At 44.8% G+C, this 27,255-nt stretch overlaps 1 protein-coding gene across 2 annotated transcripts in view; it reads left to right on the forward strand.

The window, feature by feature from the left end:
* Window positions 1-27,255, forward strand: part of GSR (glutathione-disulfide reductase) — a 68,780-nt gene that overhangs the window by 12,580 nt on the left and 28,945 nt on the right. For both annotated transcript variants that reach the window (XM_082243523.1, XM_082243524.1), the window contains exons 4-7: window positions 6,614-6,683; window positions 7,570-7,717; window positions 15,098-15,152; window positions 20,709-20,808. In XM_082243523.1, coding sequence (XP_082099649.1) covers window positions 6,614-6,683; window positions 7,570-7,717; window positions 15,098-15,152; window positions 20,709-20,808 — 373 coding nt within the window. The remainder of the gene's footprint in view (window positions 1-6,613; window positions 6,684-7,569; window positions 7,718-15,097; window positions 15,153-20,708; window positions 20,809-27,255) is intronic.

Raw genomic sequence — 27,255 nt, forward strand, 5'->3', positions numbered from 1 at the left:
TTTGACCATTCATCCAGAGGCACATTTGTTAGGTCAGGAACTGATGCTGATGTTGGACAAGAAGGCCTGGCTCACAGTCACCACTCTAATTAAAGGTGTTCTATCGGGTTGAGGTCAGGGCTCTGTGCAGACCATCAATGTTCCTGCACCCCAAACTCGCTCATCCATGGGGGGGGGGGGGGGCACATATACAGTATAGCTGTGCTGGGCTTTGAATGAAGACTCCCATAGGGTAAGGAAGCTGGACACAGGAGGGGGGGGGGGGGGTAACTGTCTGTGTAGCTGGAATTGCTGTGGAGTTTCAGCTCGCAGCCTACAATGATCATATTAGAGGCAACTACACTAGCTGGATACACGCTATACAACTTTTGTTGGTTGATTTCCTTTAGATTTACCTTCCACTATGTAGTGCAAGGGCCTGCCTGATTGCATTCAAATTGAAAGTGTTTGGGTTTGACCTCATATTATATGGTTTTGGTAAGTATAAAGGAAAAAATCTATAGAAAATTGTATAGTGTAGAAATTCGGCCGGGAATTTTCGTCCGTCGACCGCTCTGCCGATTTTCGGCTTGTTAGTATGATGCTTCCGAAATCCTGGTGTGCAGGCTATAAAATTTTTGTCGACCATCAAAACACGTCCGATTTTCGTCTCATTAGTACAGATTTTGATGGGAAAAAATCTTATGAGCAAGACTAGGCATGCTCAGAGATGAAAGAACACAAAGAAAGCAATCCAACACATGACATAATTTCTGAAGTAGAATTTTGTCGTGCGGGAAAATTTGTGTGCAGTCTAGAGCACATTCCAACCAACAGACACCGCTCTGGACAAAAGACGGACGACCGGTCGGTGGAAATTCGTTGCATATGTACGGGGCTTAAGTCTACGTTTTCACTAGTGCAACTAATTACACTCGTTCCCATCTATGCGACTTTGAAAAGGTACCTGCAATACTTTGATGCAACTTTTGATGCGACTTTGATCCAGAGAGTGTAAAGTTGGACCAACGTCACATCAAAGTCACACTCTCTAAATCGCAATAGGGGAGACGTAGACTAAAGTTCCATTTCCACTAGTGCAACGTATCATGCGACTTTGGACACACAAATTCGCATGACAAGTCACAGCCCATTAATTTCAACGGCACCCGTTCCCATCTATGTGACTTTGAAAATCAGCGACTTTGAAACGGTGCCTGCACTACTTGGATGCAACTTTTTATGTGACTTTGATTCAGAGAGTATAAAGTTGGATCAAAGTCGCACTCTAAGTCACAACTGGAAACGTAGCCTAAGGCCCCTTTCACACTTGTGCAACTTGTCCTGCGATTTGGGACTGCAAAGTCACATGACAAGTCACACTCCATGATTTCCAATGAGTACCGTTCATATCTGTGCGACTTCAAATTGCAACAACTTCAAAGTAGTCCCTGCACTACTTTGGTCTGACTTTGATGCGTTTTGAGGTCCAAAGACAAAGGGATTGCTTCAAGTCCAGACAAAATCGTGGCAAAAAATTGCGGCAAAATCGTGCGACTTTTAGGTCGCACAAGTGTGAAAAGGGCCTTCAGCTCAGTTTCCACTGCGACAAATCAATGACACCTGTTCCCAGCTATGCGACTTTGAAAATCAGCGATTTTGAAAAGGTGCCCGCACTACTTTGATGCGACTTTGATCCAGAGAGTGTAAAATTGCATCAAAGTTGCACTCTAAATCGCAATAGTGGAAATGTAGACTAAAGCTCCGTTTCCACTAGTGCGACTAATCAATGACACCCGTTCCCATCTATACGACTTTTAAAATCAGCGACTTTAAAAAGGTACCTGTACTACTTTGATGCAACTTTTGATGAGATCCAGAGAGTGTAAAGTTGGATCAAAGTTGCACTCTAAATCGCAATAGTGGAAATGTAGACTGACTTGTTATGCGACTTTGGACACACAGTTGCATGAAAAGTCACAGCCCATTGATTTAAACAGCACCCGTCCCCATCTATGCGACTTTGAAAATCCGCAACCTTGAAAAGGTATTGAACTACTTTGATGCAACTTTGATCCAGAGAGTGTAAAGTCGGATGAAAACTGCACTCAAAGTTGCACTCTAGCCTAGTGGCTATGTTTCCTGTGGTGCGACTCTTAAGTTGTGTGATTTAGAGTGCGACTTTGAGTGCAGCTTTGATCCAACACTCTCTGGATCAAAGTTGCATCAAAGTAGTGCAGGCATCTTTTCAAAGTTGCTGATTTTCAAAATCGCATAGATGGGAACGGATGCCATTGAAATCAATGGTCTGTGACTGGTTATGTGACTTAATATGTCCAAAGTCGCATGACAAGTCTTACTAGTGGAAACGGAGCCTAAAACTCATTACTCGCATGTAATGAGGAATAGAAATGGATCTGTATCCTTCTAAACTTTCACAAATGTTCCTTGGTACCTTATTTCTTTCATATATTGCGCCGGTCACGTGACTCTTTCCCTCTCTCTCAGGAGAAGCTGCTAGCTTAAACAAGGCTATAAAGACAGGAGGAAGGCATGGTGAAGGATAGGAGGGATGGGGGTGGGGCTGGGCAGGTCAAGGCATGCCTGTCTAATGGGCCATACACACTATAAGATTTTCTGAAGACTTTTTCCTTTAGACTTACCAAAACCGTATAATATGAGGTCAAACCTAAACACTTTCAGTTTGTATGCAATCTGGCAGGCCCTTGTACTACATAGAAAAGGTAAATCTGAAGGAAAAAGTCTTCAGAAAATCTTATAGTGTGTATGGCCCTTTAGAAAGGCCGACAACCTTTTTAGGAAATGAAAGACAGCTTAGCAAATTCAGATACAGTGCCTTGCGAAAGTATTTGGCCCCCTTGAACTTTGCGACCTTTTGCCACATTTCAGGCTTCAAACATAAAGATATATAACTGTAATTTTTTGTGAAGAATCAACAACAAGTGGGACACAATCATAAAGTGGAACGAAATTTATTGGATATTTCACATTTTTTAACAAATAAAAAACTGAAAAATTGGGCGTGCAAAATTATTCAGCCCCTTTACTTTCAGTGCAGCAAACTCTCTCCAGAAGTTCAGTGAGGATCTCTGAATGATCCAATGTTGACCTAAATGACTAATGATGATAAATAGAATCCACCTGTGTGTGATCAAGTCTCTGTATAAATGCACCTGCACTGTGATAGTCTCAGAGGTCCGTTTAAAGCGCAGAGAGCATCATGAAGAACAAGGAACACACCAGGCAGATCCGAGATACTGTTGTGGAGAAGTTTAAGGCTCCATGCACACAGGGCGTCATATAAATGAGCTCCAAAGCTGTTTCTTGACGCCAGGAAAAAGCAGCTGTAAAAACATGCTTTTAGTAGCTTTTTCCATTAGCTTTATTACACGTTTGGCCACGTCGCTTTTAGCAGCGTTTTTTCTGCCTCCATTCAAAATCAATTGTTCCCTATGGGAGCCTATTGATTAGAATGGAAGACGCATCGCAAGTTGGATCAGGATGATCCGACTTGTGGTGCGACTTGCGCCGTGAGAATCTTGAGGGGGAACTCCACGCCAAAATGGGGAAAAAAACGTTGCGGGTCCGGTATGGAATTTGAGGGTAGCCCCACGCCGAAAAAACGGCGTGGGGGTCCCCCCCAAAATCCATACCAAACCCTTATCCGAGCATGCAGCCCAGGAAAGGGGAGGGGACGAGCGAGCAGCCCCCACCCCCTCTGGACCATACCAGGCCACACACCCTCAACATGGGGGGTGTGGGTGCTTTGGGGCAGGGGGGGGCTCTGCACCTCCCACCCCAAAGCACCTTGCCCCCATGTTGATGAGGACAAGGGCCTCATCCCCACAACCCTGGCCGGTGGTTGTGGGGGTCTGCGGGCAGGGGGCTCATCGGAATCTGGAAGCCCTCTTTAACAAGCGCAGATCCCGGACCCCCTCCCTATGTGAATGGGTATGGGGTACATTGTACCCCTACCCATTCACCCCATAAAAGGCAGTGTATGTAAATAACGACAGGAGACGTTTTGAAAAGTTTATTAAAAATCTTCATCCGGTCTTCTCCGCTCCGGTCTTCTCCTCTCCGCTCTTCTGGTCTTTTGCCACCTCTGGTTCTTCTTCTTCTTCCTCCGGGTCCTCCTCCGACGCTGTCCCGGTGATTATGCCGATCTCCGATCTCTGCAGCTTATTATATAGCCATTAGGGGCGTGGCCTCCCAGTGACGTCACCGGGAGGCGACGCCCCTTATGTCACCGACGACCCCCCTCGTGGGATCGCAGTTGGCAGGCTCCCCTTATGGTTATGCTTTTCAGGGTGAGCTTAGTATATAGCAACCCCACTGGGTCTGCTTCCACGCACTCTGAGTGCTCAGAGAGTGAGGATAATTCCTCTGCTCATCTAGCTGCGCCTAAATAGGCGCTGGTGGATGCACTGTTTGTGTCAGTGTGTGAAACTTTAAAAATGGCGGTTACGGCTGATGCCGCGTTGGAGGCACTGTGTTCTTTTGGCACCCACAGGCCCTCCAAAGCAGCAAGGGTGTTCCCCTTTCCATTTACCTTGACAACATTGTCAGAAAATAGTGGGGTTGTCCAAAACGCAGTAGTTAAGCGTTTTTTCTTGTGGTATCCTTATGAGGATTAACTGCGTTACAGTTGGATGGTTCCATCAGTTATGGACTCGCCGGTTTCATTCTGGAACAGGCACATATATATTTTTTTTTTTTTATATTCGTTTTTATTGAAATTTTCAAAGTTTATAAATGTACAAAACAATAGCACAAGAAAACATAGGAAATCTCAACAGGATGAGAGAAATGCATATAACAAGATACCGAACAGCATCATAATAGTAACAATCTCAAATGTGTATCAAAAGGTAAGTATATACCTGAACCAAAGCAGGGGTTTAAAGCGTATATATGGTGAATACATTAGAATGCAATGCACGGTCTAATCACAAGAAAAGAGTGGACAAAACGAGAGAAAGTGAGGATGGCAAACGGTGAGGAGAAAGAAGGGGGGGAGGCAGAGGGAAGAGGAGGAAAGGAGAAGAGGAGCACAGGGGTAACGGGGGTATGCATGTATGTGTCCAATGCATGATCAGAACTATCATTAGGATGTATGACTTAAGGGAGATCATGTTAAACTTGAGACTTAGATCACCAGTGTGTGGTGCCCCACTTTCCAAGCCTTCTATTGAGATTCTAATTTTCGTCTGCGACCACAGCTTGTGGCCAACATGGATTCATAGAGACAATGGGTGCAGACGATGTCAAGAACCTCAGATAAGTTAGGTATTCTAGTGGACTTCCAACCTCTTGCAATGGAACAGGCACACTTTTGCTAGTACTACTTTAAAGTGGACCAAAAAGCGCAAAAGATGGAAACCATCCTGATTACAGGTAACTTCTGGCCAAATGACTTTGTGATGTCAACTACAAGAACCTCGTTGAAGTGGTGTATTTTGGTTTTGTGCGGCCCTAGGCAAGACTAAAATTGGGCGTCCCCTCTCCCCCTCGTATGTCAATTTGCCTATCCCTTCCTGTTTAACGGATGTGACTTCCTCCCAGCAAGAACCCCCGAGATCTTATGAGAGGGGGTGGAAGAGAGAGGGTGAGAGAGAGATGGAGGGTGGGGGTGGGGGTGAGAGAGAGGGGGCGGGTAAGGGAGGATGGGGGGGGGTGAGAGAGAAATAGTGGTGCGCTAGAGAAATAGTGGTGGGCTAGAGGGGAGGTGGTGGGCGAGAGAGGGGAGGTGGTGGGGTGAGAGAGAGAAGGTGGTGGGCGAGAGAGAGGATGTGGTGGGCAAAGGGGGGGGGGTGAGAGAAGAGGGGGGGGGGAGAGAGGAGAGGGGGGATGAGAAAGAGGGGGCAGGGCCTGGGAGTCACAGGTCTGACGTCACTGGTTGCTAGACGCCAGGCGGCTCTAGCAACCAGTGGCCAATAGAGTCTCAGGTGGAGGCAGGGGCGGCTATTTTGCTGCCCCACTGCAAAGTGCTGCCCTAGGCCTGGGCCTTGTCGGCCTAGGCCAAAATACAGCACTGCCTCGTTGACACTCAAGTCTTTGACATTGGGAAGTTTAATAACAGGTGATAGGCCTTTGTGCTGGGGGACTAACAGTGTTTTTGGCCAGCTTTAGATAGTTTAGTTAACCTTAAAGTAATATTGTAATTATTAGTGGACTGAGCCTTACAGTGGCTTCCTATTTGCTTGGTGACTTCAGTGGTGAGATTTCTGGGTCACAGTTCCCAACTGTTTTTGTGCCGCTTGAGACCTCACTCTTGCTACAGAATGAATGTTCCCATGCCTCTAGCTGTAAAAATTGATTAGAAAACCAACAAGGACAGTATGACTCTTTCAAATGTGCAAGTCTCTGTTCAAGAAACATTAAATAAACCATTTGTTGGTTCCACTATAGTGTATACCCGTAACTGATATTTAATACTAAATATATAGTCAGTAAAGTGATTTATTTATGCAAGAAATTAATAGAAAATGGAAGTGAAAATAGAAACTGTGCTTTTTAATATACATTTTTTTTTTAATATCTGGGTTTACTTGTGTTAGATAGTGATGTTAATAGTCATTTTACAAATGTCTGTTTTTTTTTTTCTTCTTAGGGCTATTAAAGACAAGCGAGATGCCTACGTAAGCCGCCTCAATGACATCTACCAAAACAATCTTAACAAGGTATTTTTCCTTCAAACACTTAGCTGGTCAAATATTGGCTGCATACCGATTCATGCGTCTGACCTGCATGTAGACTCCAGGATGAACTTAGGCCGGGTTCACATATGTGCGGCTGCAGTTTACAGGTCGGGTTCTGGTGTGTTTCAGGGGACCCAAAAAACGCACAGGACCCTTTTTGAATCCGCACTGTGGCCACCCCAGACATGTGTGGACCGGCTCCATTGAGAGCTGGTCACATTCACATGTCATTGTGAATTAAATGCGGTTTAAAGCACATTCAATTTGCAAATATGTGAACTCAGCTTTAGAGATTCATGCAGCAAGTTGCTGGTCATTGATTTGAATGGGCTGCTGCTCTCATAGGTCTGCACAGAACACCTGTGAGAATGAAGACGAGCCTTCACATGGGTGTACAGATTGGTATGTCCGTGTGAATGAGGCCCAAGGGTATATACTCCAGGGCAAATGTATAGTTTAGTTTTGGGTCCAGTGGAAAAGGGTCTGTGTACCGGTTGATGGAAATTCCCTGTAAAAAAAAAAAAAAAAAAATGTTTAATGTTCACTGAACTGTTGCAATAATGGACTTCTTAGCTGCTGTAAATTAGCTGGGACTGAGGAGAGTTGGTGTGGGACACTCCCTTCCAAAGTTCCTGTGTGGTACAAAACAGGCAGTTCCTAAAGCACCTTCTTGCTGTTGATCTGTTATGTAAGACTGTATGTAGTTACAATACATTGATCTTTGCCAGGCAGAACATAATGTACACACAGTTACCTTTTTCTCTTGTGGAGCGCTTGTGGGGTTATGTCTCTGGTGTATAGTCCTTGAGATGATCATGTATAAGGACTTGGCTGAAAGTTAACCCAGTGTTTTCTGTCTGTGGCACAGGCTCAAGTAGAGATAATCCGAGGTTATGCAACATTTACATCTGACCCAGAGCCAACACTAGAAGTGAATGGCCGGAAGTACACAGCCCCTCACATTCTCATTGCCACAGGAGGCAAACCTTCAATGCCAACAGATGAAGAAGTACCAGGTATGTACACCATATTCAGTGATCAAGATAGCCAGTCAAAATATAGTCATGATTGTGATCACACTTTATTTAACATTCTTATCAAAGTTGGCCTAGTTATTGGGGTCAGAAGTCCTTTTTAAGTGGAGCAATCTTGCCTATCCCTTTTGTTATTACAGTATGCTAAATGCTTGATAATATCTGCTCTTTACCTAATGTTGCTGTGCCTCCTTTGAAAATGTTCCCTCACTTCCTGCCCTATGTTATTGATTATGTCAACAGTTCAGGAAGTGAAAGGGAAAAAAAAAGGTAAAAATACTTTGTCATTCATTTCAGGGACACAGACATTCTAATATAAGGGTTATACTGTTACCTACAGGAAGTTTGGACACAAACAAAAAAAGTGTTGGCCTTCCCCAGGATATCCCCTCCTCTATCCAGCATGCCTCCATTTTTCCTAGTGTTTTAGGGAGGAAGGACATCTTTTCCTGAGCTCTGCAGAGAAAAGTCTTATCAGCTCTTCCCCCCTATCATTTGAGGCATAGTCTCCCTACATGGTGTCAGAGGCCTCCACAGCAACTTAGGACTTGGTGGTCAAGTTTACCAAATTCCTTTTGGAAACTTAAAGCAGAGGCTATAAGCCTCCTCCAGTGTCATTCCCTACAAAGTCTATCTGTGACCTTCCTGGGGCCACTAAGCAATAGTCCCAACAGTTTATCTCTGAGGTGTGCAGTCTTCTGCCATCAACTCAGAAATGCAATGAATCCTTTTGGGTTTTATTAAAGCAGTGTGCACTACCCTGCATTTCGAAGATAAGCCTGCTGTCTCCATTATACCCTCTATTTAAGGTGTCCATACTGGAAGCACCCTGAATAACTTGGGTGGGGCCCAAGACCAGAGAGTTTGAAATGTTCCCTTTTAGGAGGGAATTTGTTAAAGAGTGGTCTTTACCTACTGTGCATCCATCCGTAACCCAGACATGTAGAGTGCCGGATTACCTTAAAGGATTCTACTGACAGGCATTTGGAATCCCTCTTAAAATCACAGTTTTATCTGATGGGTTGTGTGACTTTAGTCTGTCAACTAGAGGCTAGATCCCTCAAAAAAGATCTCTCCACCACCAGGGTAGACCCCTTTTTTAATTGAGAGCATAGAACAGATGTTTGGTTTCTTATGCTTCATTTGTGATAGCGTGTTACAAGCATCTAAACTTGTGTCCTGCAGAGGTTTAGTGTTAATACAGATGCATAGAGCACTCTGGTTAAGGTGCTGGGATGCAGATGCCATTTTCAAAAAGAGAATTTGACTCACTTGGCATTCATGGGATGTTGTCTCTTTGGTCCCACACTTGTTACTGTGATCAGGAATACCATAGGAGGCCAGAGTCTACCCCTGCCTTGACATAGGAGGTCTGAAGAGAGGTTGACTCAATTTCATCCTTCTCCTGCATCTACTTCTGGAGTATGCACCCTCTGGCCCTCAAAGCCTGACCCACAGACAGCCCATAGGGCTTAAAGTCAGAGGAAAGCCAAGCCTTCTGATAAGTATTATGTATAAAGGTGTGTCCCCACTTTGACAAATGTGGAGCTGATTTTGATTACTGGGATGTTTCTGGGTAGTTTGCATCTCTTGCATTCAGATTTAGAGGGTATCCCCTCCAGCAGCTCATATTTATTTTCCCTGTGCCACTGCACAGATTATGCTCCTTCCCCAGTCCCACTGGTTCATCCCACCCCTGAAGTTCTTGTCTCTTTTGGTTCTGGAGGATAAGGGTGAAAAGGTCTTAGGCCTTGTCTGGTAGACCAGTTGGTCTTTATTACCTCATCTAGGTCCTTTCTTGGGCTTGTTAGCGATTGTTGCTGTGTTGCCCAGCCATCAGTTAGATTGCTTTCAGTTGTCTCAGTAGCATCTGAATTCCTGTGTTTCTTAATGGATAAAAAAAAAAAAAAAATGTTATCACCATTAAATCTAATTTTTGGAGTCCATTGATCGACACCAGTCCTACCACTCTGTATTTCTGTTTACGTTCATGGTACCGCTTGCTACAAACTAAAGCATCCTGGGTAGAGGAGGGGTTATCCTGGAGCTGGCCTACTTTTGTTTTGTTTGCCAATCTCACTGTAGGCGGCAGTATAACCCAACAGTATCTGAATTCCTATGTCCCTCAATAGACTCCAGGAAAATGGAAAATTAAATACTTACCTTTCCGTAATTTTCCTTTCCTGGTGCCAGTCCATGGCAGCAAACACATGGTTGATTGCTCCGTCCCCAATCAGCCCACAGGACCACTTTAACTCTATAAAAAGAGTCAGCCCCCCCACGTCATTTTTGTAACTAGTCTCAAAGGTGAAGGATTATAGCAAGGGAGGGCATATGCTGCCATGGATAGGCACCAGGAAAGGAAAATTATGGAAAGGTTTTTAATAATCCGTTTTCCTGGTACCTCCATGGAAGCATACACATGGTAAATAACTTGCTTACAGAGAGGGTTGCTGGAAAAAATCTTATTTAATTTCGATTACAAAACAGACAACTGTAAAGCTTTTTTCCCCAAAGTCGTGGGAAGTAAGTGCGGCTGGATCCTATCGATAGTGTGTCATAAAGGTGGTAAAAAGAGGACCAACTTGCCGCACGGCCTATAGTTTCTGGAGAGGTCATTCCCCACGTCGAGTGCACATTGATTGTTGTTGGAACTGGAAGACCACTAGCCCAATATGCTCTTTGTATTAGGTGTACGATCCAATTTGCTAAAGTTCTCTTGGAAGCTTCCAGTCCCCTTCTAGCTCCATTAGGGATTAGAAGGAGAGGACGATCTTTGCGAAAGGGCTGCGTCAGCTCAATATATTGGAGAGTCCTTGCCATGTCCAGCTCCATGTAGTTTTGAAACTGCTGGGTCTTCTTCGAAAGTTGGGAGGACCCATTCCTGATTAAGATGGTATATCGAGAGGACCTTGGGGATGAACTGGTGTATTAGTTAAAGGACCACCTTGTCTAGAAAAAATGTAATATAGAAGTCTTGAGTCCCTAAGGCTTGGATCTCTGAAATACCTCTGGCCAGAGGTGATGCCAATTAAAAAGACTGCTTTAAGGGGAATATCCTCTAAAGAGCATTCTTCTGTTTTTGCGAATGGAGGAGCTGCAAGAATATTACGCACCAAGGGCAAATCCCACTTTGGGTACAAAGACTTTCTCTGAGGCCTTAACCTTAGGACTGCCCTCTGAAAGAGGGTTTAGAGCTCATCTGCTGTCTGTTAGGGTTGAAAGAGCCGAGACTTGCACCTTAAGGGTACTAAGCCCCAGACCCAAATCTATCCCCCTTTGCTGAAAGAGGAGAATATCGTGAACACTGGGTTTTAATGGGTTGAACTGGTTGGTTTCCGCAAATTCTGAGAATTTTTGCCATACTTAATAGTAGGTATTGGTGGATGCTTTTCTGGCCTGAAGTAGTGTCTGGATTACTTTGTGTGAACTTTCCAAGATTTCCAGCCTCTTCCCCCCCCCCCTCAATTTCCAAGCCCTCAAATCCAGGATCTCTGGATGTGGATGAAAGCAGGTCCCCTGAGACAAAAGGTTGTGCTTCGGTAGTGTTAAGGGGTTGCACAGAGATAGCTTGGTGAGGAGTGTGAACCAAGATCTTCTTAGCCAGTAAGGAATTACTGCCAGGATGGTTACTTTTATATAGTTAGTCAGCTTGAAAAAAGACACAAGTCCATCTGGTTCAACCAATAAAAAAACAGTAAAGAAAAACCAACCATACAATCTATACACAATCCTATACCCGCAGTTGATCCAGAGGAAGCTGAAAGGGGAAGAAAAATCCTTCCTGATCCCCCGAGAGGCAATTTCCCTGGATCAACTTTACCTATACATATTAGTACCCATTTATATTATGTACACCCAGGAAAATAATCCAGGCCTTTTTTAAAGCAATCTAGTGAGCTAGCCAGAACCACCTCTAGAGAGAGTCTATTCCACGTTTTCACAGCTCTTACGATGAAGAAACCTTTCCGTATTTGGATTTACTTGTTCCTCCGTCAGGCACTGAAGAAATCTCATTATCAGAGGCATCGGAGGGAAAGTTGTATCCCATCTGAAATACCCATGGCTGGACTAGGGCATCCACTCCCGCCGACTCCTGAGCAGAATATCTGGGGAAAAATCGAGGAGTTTTGGTGTTGAGTGTTGACGCAAAAAGGTCTATTTGAGGCCTGCCCCATTTGTGGCATATCCACTGAAAAACACTCTGGTCCAGTGACCATTCGTTGCTGTTGGCGAACTCTCTTGTTAGGCGATCTGCCAGTTAAATTTGGGATATAAGATGCTCTGAGATTGGTCAGATTCAACACGGTCCAAGATGAAATCAGGGCTACTTTATTGGAAAATAACCTGCTGTGTGCCCCCCCTTGGTTCTGGACATAAGCTACTGCTGCTTTGTTGTCTATTTGTAGCAAGATGTAGTTGCTTCTCAGAAAATATGCCCAGTGCGATATCGCCATCCATGCTTCCCTTAGTTCCAAAATAATGGACACTATGCCCTCTGCATTAAACTGCCATCTTTCCTTAACTAACTGATCTTTGCAGTGGGCGCCCCAACCTGACTGACTTGCACCTGATGTAAGAGTGATCCAAGAGATTGGGCCAAGATGGCAATAATTTAGAAGGTTGGAGGGGTTTCATCCACCACAGGCTTGATTTCATTGAAAGAGTAATTCGAATCCTCTGCAATAAGGACCTCCCCCCCACCCCCCTCTCTCCACTCGCACGAGGAAAAGTTTCAGAGGAGACTTAGACATTCTGCTGCCGACCTGCTCCTGCTCGCCAGTGCTTTTCCTACTTTCCCATTGATCATAGGGATCTTCTCTGGTGGGAGTGATGCTGCTCTTTTCGGGTATCAAGCAAAGACCCCAGGTATGTCATCCTCTGTGCTGGCTCTTTGTAAAAAATTTTAGACATCCGTAACTGTTTAGTGTGTCCATGACCTCCTGTAGGTGGTTCTGCAGAGTTCCTCTGTCCTGATATAGTATCAGTATATTGTGTAGATAATGTAGAACGCGGATCCCCCTTTCTCAAAGAGGGGCTAGAACTGCCACTAGTACTCAGAGCTGTTTATATGCCAAAAGGCAGACATTTGAACTGCAGATGAAGATCCCCTACTTTGAATCGTAGAAAAGACTGGAAATCATGATCGATTGGTATGTGTAGATAGGAGTCTTTGAGGTCTATCGAGACCATCCAATCTGCCGGCTGCACCGCTAGGATTACCATGTTGAGGTATTCCATCTTGAAATGTTCCAAGTGGCTAAATTTTTTAAACATTTTAGGTCTAGAACCGGTCTCCAGTCTCCTGACTTTTTGGTAAAAAGATTGGCAAATAAATCCCTAAGAATTTTTTAGATTCTGGAACTGGAGCTACTACTTCTTGATGTATCAATGTCTGGACATACTGGAGAAGAATCTCCCACTGGAGAAGAATCTCCCATTTTACTTTGGAGCCAGGGATCTTGGTGGGTAAAAGAAGGACGTGGATGGTGCTTAAATCTACAAAAAATGCCCCTGACAGATCGTGGACATTACCCACTGATCCGAACAAGTTTCCACCCAAACCTGAGAGTGGTGGGCAAGAAGTCAAAACGATTCTTGATTTTTGTGAGAAGTGGTTGCAGACTTCTGTTTCCCATCTTCAAAAAGGTAGCCTGGGAGCCTCTCCAGCCCCTCCTTTATTCTCTTCCTGGTCTATATGACCTGGCATCTTTTGCCTTCTGCTGAAAAGCCGGCCGAGATGTAAACTTTCTCCTCCGGCTCCTATCTTGATGAATCAGGCCCTTTTCCCTCCTGTGACTATTTATTGCAGCATCCAGCTTTTCACCGAACAAGGCTTTTCCGTCATAGGGTATGCGGCAACATGTTTGTTTGGAGGAAGGGTCCGCTGACCAAGGCTTCAGCCAAAGCGCCCTTCTAGTGGTAATAGAATATAGCATGGCCCGAGCGGAGCATCTTAGAGTATTGATAGCTGCTTCAGCTATAAAATCCGATTCCAACTTTAACTAATCAAGGGTTTTAATAATCTGGTCAGACTCTACACCTTGCCTGAGGGCTAACTCAATATTATCGGTCCCTGCCCTTGCCACCCTGAAGAATGAAGTTAAAGATACTGCAGGTTTACAGGCTCCTCCCACTGCCTGATATGCCTTTTTAGGTCTGAGTCGATCTTACGGTCTAGCACATCTCTAAAGGAAACTGCATCTTCCAAGAGCAGTGTTGTATTCCTCCCTAGCCTTATGACAGAGGCGTCCACTGCCGGCATGGAGTCGAATAACTGCGCATCGGATTCTGTTAGGAGGTATCGTTTGTGGAAATGGTTATAGGCGATCGGCCTCCTTTCTACCTTCCGCCATTCTTCTGTCACCACTTCTCTTATTTCTTCCATAAGCGGAAAGGTCAGGTACTTTTTCTTCAAATGTGGGAAGTATTTCCTGGATTTGGCAGGGGGTTCAGATGACTCCTCTGATTGAATCACATATTTTACTGCGACTACAAATGGTTCAAATAAGCCAAAATCGAAAGAACAGTTGCCTTGCACACTAATTTTTCTGGAAGCACCCGATTTCCACAGACCCAGAAGGCCTTGTCTATGGGACGATTGGAGCTATGCGGAGGAGTAGCCCTCCTAGATTTATGCCGAGGCAATACAGGAGGCGAGCGCGAAGTGCCGCCGCCACAGAGGAAGGGGGGGGGGAGGAAGGAGCTGGCATGGAGCAGCCATGGGGAGCCCCAATATGTATGCTAGCACTGCTGGAGGAGGGGTAAGCAGAGAAGAAAAGCATCCAGGTCAAGGCTGTAGCATTAGGCAGGGACTCTGTGCAGCCCACTTCATAGTAGGAGAAGGGGAAAGGAACAATAAGTCCCCGGCAACTAAGCCCACAAAAAGATCCACAGAAAAAAGGGCTCCCATTCTCACTGGCCCCTTTAGCAGCCTAAGTACTAGGACTCCACAGACAGGAGAGCATGAACCTGTAATGGTTGCACCACGTAGTGGTGTGTTAAGGGCTGTTCCAGGTGATCCATGATCCTGCAGGCTTGAGGACAGAAAAAAGAATGACGTGGGGGGGGAGGCTGACTCTTTCTTTTATAGAGTTAAAGTGGTCCCGTGGGTTGATTGGGGGTGGAGCAATCAACCATGTGTTTGCTGCCATGGATAGGCACCAGAAAAAGGATTTCAAAGTAAATGCAAAAATCCTCTATCTGCTTTTAAATTGTTGTCTGTGTCCCTGATTTCTAATCCTTCCCTGTTATATCCTAAACTAAAAAAATGTTGGCTTTAGTTAGAAATGATTGATATTTGCAGCATTTTGATTACATCATTTAACTGATTTGTGACATTTTATTTTATTTATTTTGAAGGAGCAAGTTTAGGTATCACGAGTGATGGCTTTTTTGAACTTGAAGATTTGCCTAAGTAAGTACTTTCATTTATAAATTTGAAAAAATATTTACCTATATTGTGATATTATTCAAAGTCAGAGTTTTGTATTTTAGGAGTAATGTAGCCATAAACGGCCTGCTTTTTCTAGCACACCCTAGTACACATGGACTGAATGTTGGGGGCATCTCCCGGTTCAATAGAAACCGGCTGACATTCGGCCCATGTGCAGCTGGTCCGACAGTAGCCGACTTCTGTCGAAGGGAGATGGCCAAAAAAGGTCAGCCAACCGGCTCCCAATCAGCGCTCTCAGCCAATGGCGGGGGGTGTTGTTAACTTCATGTACGAGGTAATGTAATATCGCGAGAGTCTACGTGACCGGAAGTTTAGTCTGTTTGGTTTCCGGTGTTGTGGAGTGTGCGGGAGAAGGGAGGAAAATAAAGCGAGTGCAGAACCACGTCGTGTCTGTGGAGTTTTTACATGGTAGCAGAGGATGGTTTCCAACTATAGAGTACCGCCTAAGCTTGACGAAGCCAGACCATACGAGTGCTGGAAAAATGAAATTAGTATTTGGAAACTTGTTACGAATTTGGACAAGAAGAAGCAGGCACTCGCGGTGGTGTTGGGGCTCGAGGGGCGAGCCAGAGAGACCGCTTTGGAAATACCCGCGAGCGATCTGAACGAAGACAATGGTATGGAAACCTTGCTAGCTAAGCTGGACTCTGTATTCTTGAGAGAAGAAAAAGACCGCGCTTATGAAGCGTACTCTCATTTCGACTCGATTTCCAAAGACAGCGCGGTGTCCATGGCAGACTATATCATAGACTTTGAGCAGAGATACAACCGCATGAAGAAGTACAACATGACCCTGCCTGACGCTGTGTTAACGTTTAAACTACTGGACACGGCTTGTCTTGAAGAGAAGAGTAGGCAGCTAGCACTTACAGCGTGCACGGATTTAACATTCGCATCCATGAAGTCAGCGTTAAAACGGATTTTTGGAGGAAAAACCAGTGGAGCAAGCGGAGGCAGGGAGACTCAAGATGCGGCGTTTTTCACGGAGCAGAGGCCACCGGGTAAATTCAGACGGAACAACAGCCAGTCACAGAGCAGACAGTGGCATCCACAGCAAGGTACAAACCCACTCGACAAATATGGTAAGCGAACAAAATGCGTAATTTGTCAGAGCACGTACCATTGGGCCAAAGACTGTCCTCATCGGAGAAATGAAGTAAAGCTAGCAGAAGATGAAAATGTCGAAGAGTGTAACATTACACTGTTTACAAAAGTTATGACGGACTCTGAGATTTTCCTAACTGAATCACTGGGATCAGCTATCATTGACACAGCATGCACACGTACTGTTTGTGGTGAAAAGTGGCTGGATAGTTACATGAAAGACCTGAGCCAAAGCCAAATAAACAAACTGATGCAAACAGAATCTTCAAGCTGCAGACCTTTCAGATTTGGTGATGGTCAGGTGGTACACTCCAACAGAAAGATAAAGCTTCCCGCTAAGATCGGACCAACAAAATGTCACATTGAAACGGAAGTTGTTCCTGTTGATATTCCTTTACTGCTGAGCAAAATGGCTCTAAAGAGAGCAGGAACTGTTTTAGACATGGAGAATGACAAAGTTGTCATGTTCAAGCAACCAGTGCCTCTTGAGCTCACTAGTTCGGGACACTACTGTGTCGACATTAGAGATGGTAATACTGAAGTGGACACCAATGAAAGTGAAGTCCTTGTCATCACAGCAGAGATGTCTACAAAAGAGAAGTGTAAAGTTCTCCTGAAGCTTCACAAACAGTTTGGCCATGCCTCTGCAGACCGGCTGCAGAGGCTTATCCTCAGCTCTGGAAATACTGACAAAGACTGTCCAGTTATTCTGCAAGAGATCATCCGTGACTGTGAGGTATGTCAAAGATATAGCAGGACCAAGCCCAGGCCTGCTGTTGGTTTGCCTTTAGCCTCAGAGTATAATGAGACGGTGGCAATGGACTTGCATGAGCTGGAACCTGGCATATGGTACCTCCACATCATCGACCATTTCACACGCTTCAGCGCTGGAAACATTGTGAGAACATAGAAAGCCTCTGAGATTGTCAACTCTTTCATTCACTCGTGGATAAGTGTTCATGGTGCCCCAAAACGGATATACACTGACAACGGTGGTGAATTCAACAATGAGGAGATGAGAGAGATGGCAGAAAAATTCAACATTGAGTTGAAGACTACAGCGGCATACAGTCCTTGGAGCAACGGGCTGCTGGAGAGACACAACATGACTCTGACTGAGATCCTCCTGAAGGTGAAAAGGGAAAACGAGTGTGGCTGGCAGATTGCTCTAGACTGGGCTCTAATGGCCAAAAACAGTATGATCAATGTGCATGGTTATAGTTCACACCAGCTGGTGTTTGGTCACAGTCCTAATCTTCCCTCTGTTTTGGTTAATAAACTGCCTGCTCTAGAAGGCACTTCTATGAGTACTAGAGTAGGACAGCACCTAGCAGCATTGCATGCTTCCAGAAGAGCATTCACAGAGGTGGAATGCTCAGAAAGAATAAAAAGAGCTTTACGAAAGCAGCTCAGGCCTACAGATGAAAAGTATGAGACAGGAGACAGAGTGTACTACAAACGAGCAGACAGTACAGAGTGGAAAGGTCCTGCTGTAGTTATCGGTCAAGATGGCTCTGTAGTGTTTGTCAGACATGGTGGTATCCTTGTCAGAGTACACTGGTCCAGGCTGAATAAAGTTAATGCACAGGATGAGGATACACCTGTACTACCTGATATCCCTGAAAATAGTAAAGAAAAATAAAATGTAATACACACTGATGTGTCAGAGAATTCAGATGATGAAATGAGTGTTAATAGAGAAGTGCAAATCCCTGAAAACACAGAAACAGATGATAGAGAAGATGTGAGACAAACTAATGAGACAGAGAGGGATGCTACCAATACAGTGGGTTCCACTGGTGTCAAACTGAGAACAGGTCAGACAGTGACATTTACAAACAGATGATGATACTAAACACACTGCCAGAGTTTTAGGCAGAGCAGGGAAAGCAAAAGGGCAATATAGAAACTGGTACAATGTGCAGTATCTTGAACCAAATGGCAGCGAGGGTCAAAAGGAAGCCTTAGACATGTCACAAGTTGATGATCTTCTCACTGAATGTGAGAACACCGATGGTGATGTACTTATTACCAAAGACATCTCTTTTGATGCTGCTAATCAGCAAGAGATTGAAAACTGGAAAAATAATAATGTTTACGAAGAAGTCACAGACCAAGGTCAGAAATGTATCTCTACTAGATGGGTCTGTACGTTAAAGGAAACTTCTAGTGGTGGTGTTCACAAAGCCCGCCTTGTGGCGAGAGGTTTTGAAGAAGTCAATATGCATGAATTACAAAAAGATTCTCCCACATGTGCATCAGAGTCACTCAGGCTGCTGTTAGCTGTTATTTGTCAAAACAAATGGCAAGTGAACTCTATGGATATTAAGTCTGCTTTTTTGCAGGGAATGGAACTCTCAAGAGACATTTACATTCGTCCCCCACCAGAAGCGACCGTGGACAATGTGTTGTGGAAACTAAAGAAATGTGTGTATGGACTTGCAGATGCTTCCCTCTACTGGTACAACAAGGTCAAAGAACTCATGCTGAAAAGTGGGGGTAAAATGTCACGGGTTGATCCTGCAGTGTTTTATTGGCAGAATGAGCAGTCTGAGGTAACAGGAGTACTGGCATGCCATGTGGATGATTTTTTTTGGGCAGGTTCAGAGCATTTTGTAACTAATGTCATCCCTGTACTTAAATCTGCATTTCACGTGGGTCGTGAAGAGCATGAGAGTTTTTCATATGTGGGGATGAACATTGCAACTGTGGGTGGTGTAGTGCAGGTGCATCAGCACAGTTATATTGAAAACCTACAACCAGTTCACTTACAGGCAACACGTGCTGTACAGAGAGAGGCCCCACTGAATGAGAAAGAAAGAGAACAACTCAGATCCAAAATAGGACAGGTTCTGTGGGTTGCTAAACAAACAAGACCAGATGTTATGTTTGACACATGTAGCCTTGCATCCAACATTAAGAATGCTACTGTTCAGTCCATACATGAAGTGAACAGAGTGATCCGTAAACTTAAGTCAGAGAAGGTAACACTTAAGTTTCAATACTTGGGCAACAGTGATGATTTGAGTTTGGTGGTATTCAGTGATGCTTCACTGGGCAATCTTCCAGATGGAGGTACACAGGGTGGGGCTCTAATTGCCCTCATGGAAAAATCAGGAAAGTTCTCCCCACTGTTTTGGCAATCTAAAAAAATTAGACGTGTGGTAAGAAGCTCACTGGCAGGAGAAACCCTTGCCATGTCAGATGGTATTGACAATGCTATGTTCTTGGCTATGCTCTACTCTGAACTCACTACTGGTAAAGCTGATCTTAATGCTCTTCCTCTTATCTGTGTTACTGATAACCATTCCCTGCTTGACGCTCTTAAGTCTACAAAACAGGTCACAGAGAAGAGACTAAGATTAGAAATAAGCGGTGTCAAAGAGCTCATACATGCTAACAAAATCAAAGAAGTGCGTTGGTCAAAAGCCAAGTCACAACTTGCTGACTGTTTGACGAAAAAAGGTGCTTCCGCTCTTATGCTTCTTAAAGCGCTGTATGAGGGTGTATGGAAACTGTAAAATCTGGTCCATTGAGCATATATCTTGTTTTTTTTGTTTAAATACGCAAACTCACTTAAATGTTACTGTGTTATGAAAATCATTTTATGTGTGACAATGTTTTATGTCAAAATCACCCATTCATTTTTTTATTTAAAGAGAGTGAGATTGTTAACTTCATGTACGAGGTAATGTAATATCGCGAGAGTCTACGTGACCGGAAGTTTAGTCTGTTTGGTTTCCGGTGTTGTGGAGTGTGCGGGAGAAGGGAGGAAAATAAAGCGAGTGCAGAACCACGTCGTGTCTGTGGAGTTTTTACAGGTGTCCCGTGTCCCCCGTCCCCCCTGTCAGAACACAGTAGCACAGCAGGGGAGATTTCTGTACTAACATCAGATTGTTAGAACAGAATTAGTTAGTACTAAAGTGAAGTGCCACAGCACTGCTAAAATGTCAAGATTTGACTTTATTCCAATGCTTCAGAGGGACAATCCATAAGAAAATTATTTGTGTCTTCCTTGGTCTAATAATGCTGGCTATAAATTAAAATTCAGTTTTTTAAAGTGGTGTGTTTTTCTTTTTCTAAAAAAGCTTACATTTCATTGAGACTAAAGAGATGAGACAAAACAGGGAGGCATGATCTAAATATAGCAACTGAAAGAAAAGATTTGTTTGTTTCCCAGAGCAACCAATTTCTAATTTCATTCTTCCACTGCTGATGAAATGAATCAAGGTTTTTTTATTTTTTTGTTGTGTATCAGTTAAAGCAAATGCAGACACAAGCTTCCAACAATGGTCACTTTGTCACTGCTGCTTTAATCATTTGTGAATATTTGCATTTGTTCTACTGTAACTCAAATAAAATGGCAAATACAGGTGCCAGTTTTACTCAGCATCTTCTTTGTTTCTATTCTAGACGGAGTGTCATTGTGGGTGCTGGTTACATTGCTGTTGAGATAGCTGGCATTCTTTCAGCTTTAGGATCTAGAGCTGCTCTGCTGATTCGCCAGGACAAGGTAGAAATGCTTAGCCCTCTCGGATTTATTGAAAAAAAAAATTTTTTGGAATGTGTTTGGAGGTGTTCTCTGTAATATGTCATGACGCCATGTTTCAGTTTCAGATATCGGTGCATTTACGGTGCATCTTTCACTTTTCACAGCGCTTCACTTTTTACACATTTTATGTTACAGCTTTATTCCAAAATGGATTAAATTCATTATTTCTCCTTCATTCTCTGATGGACACAGCTCCTTAACTTCTTGACCATTGGGTTATACTGCCCCCTACTGGAGTAGGACACTAGGCAGGAAAAAGCTTGACGCCTACGGGGCAGTCCCAGGGGGTATACTCCCACTCTCCGCTATAGCCACTCAGTTGTTTTTTTCTGCCTAGTCAGGAGTAAGAACCTAGTTCCTTGCTGGGATCTCTAGTCCTGGCAATTTTTTTCCTTTTTAAATAGAATTTTGTTCCTGTGAGAATCTACTATCAACTGCCGGACTGGGCGAGGGACATGATGATGTAGATCCAGAGGTTCCCCCCAGTCTGGCCAGCGAGCGCGCGTAGGTCTCGGCTCTGCGCTAGGTCGGCCACGACATAGCCCCAATGGATGGGGGCTGGCCTGTGAGTTAAACATCTCACGAGGGCTCACATGACCTAGCCTCAGCCTGAGTCCCAGCCCTTCAAGGCCTCCACTGGAGGTTCCAAGAGGACCTGGTCTGGCAAGCCACAAGCGGGCTCTTTCAGACCTGTGGACAAGGCTTCCTCTGCATGAAGGGGCACCCTCATCCGTATCGGGGGTTGGGGGGATGCCTTTGCTGGTTTCCGGATCTGTGGACCTCCCTGGTACAGGACAAGTGGGTCCAAAAAGTCATTCGGTCTGGTTTCAAGAGAGTTTCGGTCTTATCCTCAGGAAAGATTCTTCCTGACTGAACTTGTCCCCAAATCGCTTACGGGGGTCTCTTTGGGGCAGTGCAAGACTTGTTACTTCCAGGGGTGATTGTCCCAGTTCCGACTTTGGAACATTTTCAGGGGTTTTACTCAAATCTCTTTACAGTTCCCAGGAAAGAAGGCAAGGTATGTCCACTTCTGGACCTCAAGGCGCTAAACTCCTTTGTGCGGGTACAGAAGTTCCGAATGGAGTCCATTTGCACGGTAGTGGCGTCCCTACATCAGGGGGATTTTCTTGCTTTTATCGCCATCAAAGATGGCTACCTTCATATTCCAATATGTGCCGGTCACCAGCGCTTCCTCCACTTTGCAGAGGGCAAGGAGTATTATCAGTTTGTGGTGTTACCCTTTGGTCTCGCCTCTGCTCCTCGTGTCTTCACAAAAGTGTTGGTACGGTCCTAGCATTGTTGCATCAGCGTGGGGATCGGGTTACTGGGGGTATCTGGACGATCTTCTTCTGCGAGCAGAGTCTCCGATTGCTCTGATGGACAACTTGGATTACTCTGCATACTCAGAGCAGACTTCTAAAGGTTCAGAAACCAACCGAACTCCCTCAGTTTCCATCTGCAAAACTGGACTATCTGGGTCTGATTCTGGACTCGGCCTCAGCCAGAGTGTTTCTTCCTTTGGAAAAACTCCAGAAATTGCAGGAAGCAATTCAGCTTCTGTTGTCCAGCAGATGGTCATCCCTCTGGGCTTGCATGTGGATGCTGGGCCTGATGGTGTCTACCTTCGAGGCAGTTCAGTTTGCACAGTTCCACACAGGATCTCTGCAAACAGAGATTCTGGGGAAATGGAACAAGAATCCACAGTCTCTGGAGGTGACTTCATTCTCCGGCATCTTGACAGGGAAAATCCTTTCTTCCCCCCTGTACTGGATGGTTGTCACCATGGATGCCAGCCTGTCCAGGTAGGGAGGCATCCTCAGCATAGTTTGTGCTCAGGGGGTCTGGACTCTGGAAGAGTCTAGACTGCTGATCAATGTACTGGAACTCCGAGTGATCCGACTTTGTCTGGATCATTGGACAATTTGTCTTCAGGGGTGTCCGGTACGAATTCAATTAGATAATGCCTCGGCCATGGTCTATATCAGTAGCCAAGGGGGCACAAGCAGTGTCCTGGCAGCCCGGGAAGTAGCCGACATTCTAAGGTGGGCAGAACGATATGTTCTAGCCCTCTCTGCTGTACACATTCCAAGGAAGGTACAGAGGTTTGTGGCACGGTCTCGGGATCCTCTGGCCGATGCTACGGATGCATTAGTGGCTCCTTGGTGTCTGATTTACAAGGGCCTTCCTAGCTCTCAAACTTCTGCCAAGACTCCTGTGCAGGATCGAGGCAGATGGGATTCCGGTCATTCTAGTGCCTCCAGACTGGCCAAGCCGATCGGGTACGGCTGGTCGCCGATGCTTGGAGACTTCCCCCTCGGGGAAGATCTGCTGTCCCAAGGGCCAATCTTCCATCCTGCTTTTAAGTTGCTGGCTTTTATAAAGGCTAGAAAATCTACCTCTAGGAAGATCTACCATCGCACTTGGAAGACGCACATTGCGTGGTGTGAGTCTCTTGGGGTTCTCCCTCGCTCCTTTTCAGTGGTTCGGATCTTGGCTTCCCTCCAATGGGGGTTGAGCAGCGCCTTGGCTTCGAGTACCATCAAGGGCCAGGTTTCGGCCTGGGCAGTTTTTTTTCAACATCCATTGGCCACATATTCCTTGGTGCGTACCTTTTTTATCCAGGGAGTTTCACAGTTGGCTCCTCCAGTTCGGTCTCCATTGCCTCAATTTGGTGCTGTCGGTTCTTTATAAATCTCCATTCGAAAGTCTACGGGATGTTCCCCTGCTTACGTTGTCCCAGAAGGTGGCTTTTTTAGTGTCTATTACTTCTGCGCGCAGGGTGTCGGAGCTGGCGGCGTTGTCTTGTCGTTCACCTTACCTGGTTTTTCAGTAATAAGGTGGTTCTTCGTCCCTGTCCGTCATTCCTTCCAAAGGTTGTCTCTGACTTCCATTTGAATGAGGACATTATGTTGCCTTCCCTATTTCCCAGGCCTCAGCATCCTAAGGAAATTGCCTTGCTTTTCCTGGATGTGGTTCGGGCAATCAAGGTGTACCTGGCAGCTACGGAGTCTTTTCAGAAGTCAGACTCACCGTTTGTACTCATGGATGGACCTCGAAAAGGGTTGGCCGCTTCTTCTGCGACCATTTCCAGATGGATCAGACAGACAGTGATTCAGGCATATTCAATTAAGGGTCAGAAACCTCCATTCCCTGTTAAGGCGCACTCTACTCAGGCGCTTAGTCCCTCCTGGGCCTTCCGTCATCAGGCGTCAGTGATGCAGGTTTGCAAGGCGGCCACCTGGTCATCTGTGCACACTTTCACAAAGTTTTATAAGGTGGATGTGTTGGCATCTGCGGATGCTTCTTTTGGCTACAAGGTTTTGCAGGCTGCTGTTTAGAAGACCTGGTCCTCTTTGAGGGTGTATTGTTTTTTTCAGGTGAGCTCCAGTTGTTTATGGTTGAGCTCCATGTTACCTGGTTGGCTACGGTTTAGCCTTAAGAATTTTTTCTTGCTGTTCCCACCCCTCATGTTTGACACTGCTTTGGGATGTCCCAATGGTCAAGAAGATAAGGAGCTGTGTCTGTCAATGAACATCAGAGAAATAGATTTTACAGTAAGTCAAAAATCCAATTTTTTCTCAAAATTCCCACAAACAAATACCCCATAATGACCATGTGAAAGAAGTTTGAAAAAAAAAAATCACATGTACATAAGTATTCACAGCCCTTGCCATGACACTCAAAAATTGAAAAGATGCAACCTGTTTCCACTGATTATCCTCGAGATGTTTCTACAACTTGATTGGAGTCCACCTGTGGTAAATTCAGTTGATTAGGCATGATTTGGAAAGGCACACACCTGTCTATAAGGTCCCACACATTACAGTGCATGTCAGAGCACAAACCAAGCCATGATGTCCAAGGATGTTTTGTAGACCTTCGAGACGGGATTGTATTGAGGCACAGATCTGGGGAAGGGTACGAATACATTTCTGCAGCATTGAAGATCCCAATAGGCACAGTGACCTCCATCATCCATAAATGGAAGAAGTTTGGAACCACTAGGACTCTCCCTAGAGCGAGCCGTCCAGCCAAACTGTTCGATCAGGGAAGAAGAACCTTAGTCAGGGAAGTGATCAAGAACCCGATGGTCATACTTAGAGCTCCAGTGTTTTTATGTGGAGAGAGAACCTTCAAGAAGAACAACCATCTCTGCAGCACTCCACCAATCAGGCCTGTATGGTAGAGTGGCCAGACAGAAGCCACTCCTCAGTAAAAGGCACATGGCAGCATGCCTGGAGTTTGCCAAAACGACTCTTGGACCATGAGAAATAAAATTCTCTGGTCTGATAAAACAAAGATTTAACTCTTTGGTCTGAATGGCAAGCTTCATGTCTGGAGGAAACCAGGCACCGCTCATCACCTGACTCATCACCTGGCCAATACCGTCCCTACAGTGAAGCATGGTGGTGGCAACATCATGCTGTGGGGATGTTTTTCAGAGGCAGAAACTGGGAGACTAGTCAGGATCAAGGGAATGATAAATGCCATAATGAAGAGGCCCACTTGATGAAAATCTGCTACAAAGCACTCTGGACCTCAGACTGGGGCGAAGGTTCATCTTCCAACAGGGCAATGACCCTAAGCACACAGCCAAGATAACAAAGGAGTTGCTACAGGACAACTCTGTGAATGTCCTTGAGTGGCCCAGCCAGAGCCCAAACTTGACCCCAATTGAACATCTCTGGAGAGATCTGAAAATGGCTGTGCACCAACACTCCCCATCCAACCTGATGAAGCTTGAGAGGTCCTGCAAAGAAGAATGGGAAAAACTGCCAAAAAATAGGTGTGCCAAGCTTGTAGCATCATACTCAAAAAGACTTGAGGCTGTTATTGGTGCCAATGTTGCTTCAATAAAGTATTGAGCAAAGGCTGTGAATACTTATTATGTACATGGGATTTTTCCTTTTTTAATTTTTAATAAATTTTCAAAGATTTCAAACCAACTTCTTTCACAATGTAATTTTGGGGTATTGTTTGTAGAATGTCAAGGACATTAATGAATTTAATCCATTTTGGAATAAGGATGTAACATAACAAAATGTGGAAAAACTGAAGCTCTGTGAATACTTTCTGGATGCATGGTACTTGCCTGTTCATAGGACGACTCTTTTATATTATATTTCCCAGCTCTTTACATATGAATTTTACATGTAAAACATTGCAGTATCGCAGCTATATTACCACCAAGGATAACATTACGTATAATTAGTATTGCTTGAATACATTGGTGTTCAGTTTACTGGCAGTTGGGACGAACAGGCCAAAATCGATTTTCATTTTCGACTTCCATTTGAGCTGCCTCGAGCGATAGATTCTGCTCTCCCCTTCATTTCTTGCAATCTTTTGGTACATGTCCCAGAAGATTTGTCGACCAATGGGGAGGCGTTGCGCAGTGCGCACCCGGCTGTGATGCTTCAAGCGGTCGTAGCCGGGTCCCATCACTTGCCTTGCCAGCGACACAGAGAGAAGAGGGAGAGAATGGAGGCTTCAGGCGGCCACATCGGATAGGTGATTGTGTGTTTATTAAAAGTCAGCAGCTGCACTTTTTGTAGCTGCTGACTTTTAATAAACACAAAAATGAGTGGAATTCCACTTTAAGGGGTACTAATGTACATCTGTGCTCATTTCCCTGAGAGGGGGCGAATATCCAGTCTGATTGTGGTAGTGATGATGTGCAATAGTTTTAGACGTCAATTCGAATTTCAGAGATTTGACTTCAGAAGATTAATGATTGACTGGTTGCTATTGCCTGCTGTACTTTGCACAGTCTTAGTAAAGCCAATGGTTCATGGGAAAAATGTAAAAGACAACCATATTCTTCTAATGGGTGAAACAAGTCTGAAATAAGTAAATATGTTATTGTTTTTTTGTCATTGCCCATGTATTCATGTACTATCGTAAAGGCTTTAGAAGGAGCATCATAGTTTATAATAGGGATCGACTGATTATCGGCAACACCGATATATTGGGGGCCGATATGCACTTTCCCCAATATCGGAATCGGCCCCTGAGGTTACCGATATTGCCGATATTTAGGGAAAGTGCATGTACCGGGGTGATGCCTTTAGCTAGTACTGGTGTCCATAGCCAACGGTCGGCTGACTTGTAATGACAACCGGTGCGGCTGAGAAGCCGCTCGGCTGTCATTACAAGGAGTGGGAGGGGACGTCATGACATCACTTCCAGGTACTCGGCGCCAAATTTAAAAAATTTAAAAAACTGACAGCTTTCAAAACAGCCAAACTTGGCGTTTTGAATGCTTTTCAGTGCCGAGGAGGAGTTTGGGGTCTTTTTAGACCCCCAGATCCCTCCACAAGGAGTACCTTTTAGAAAACAAAAAAACTATTTTTTTACATGTCCGAAAATATCGGCCGATCACTAGTTTATAAGTGCTTACATACAGCA

Source organism: Pelophylax lessonae, assembly GCF_965119305.1.
Source record: "Pelophylax lessonae genome assembly, chromosome: 1".
Taxonomy (NCBI): Eukaryota; Metazoa; Chordata; class Amphibia; order Anura; family Ranidae; genus Pelophylax; species Pelophylax lessonae.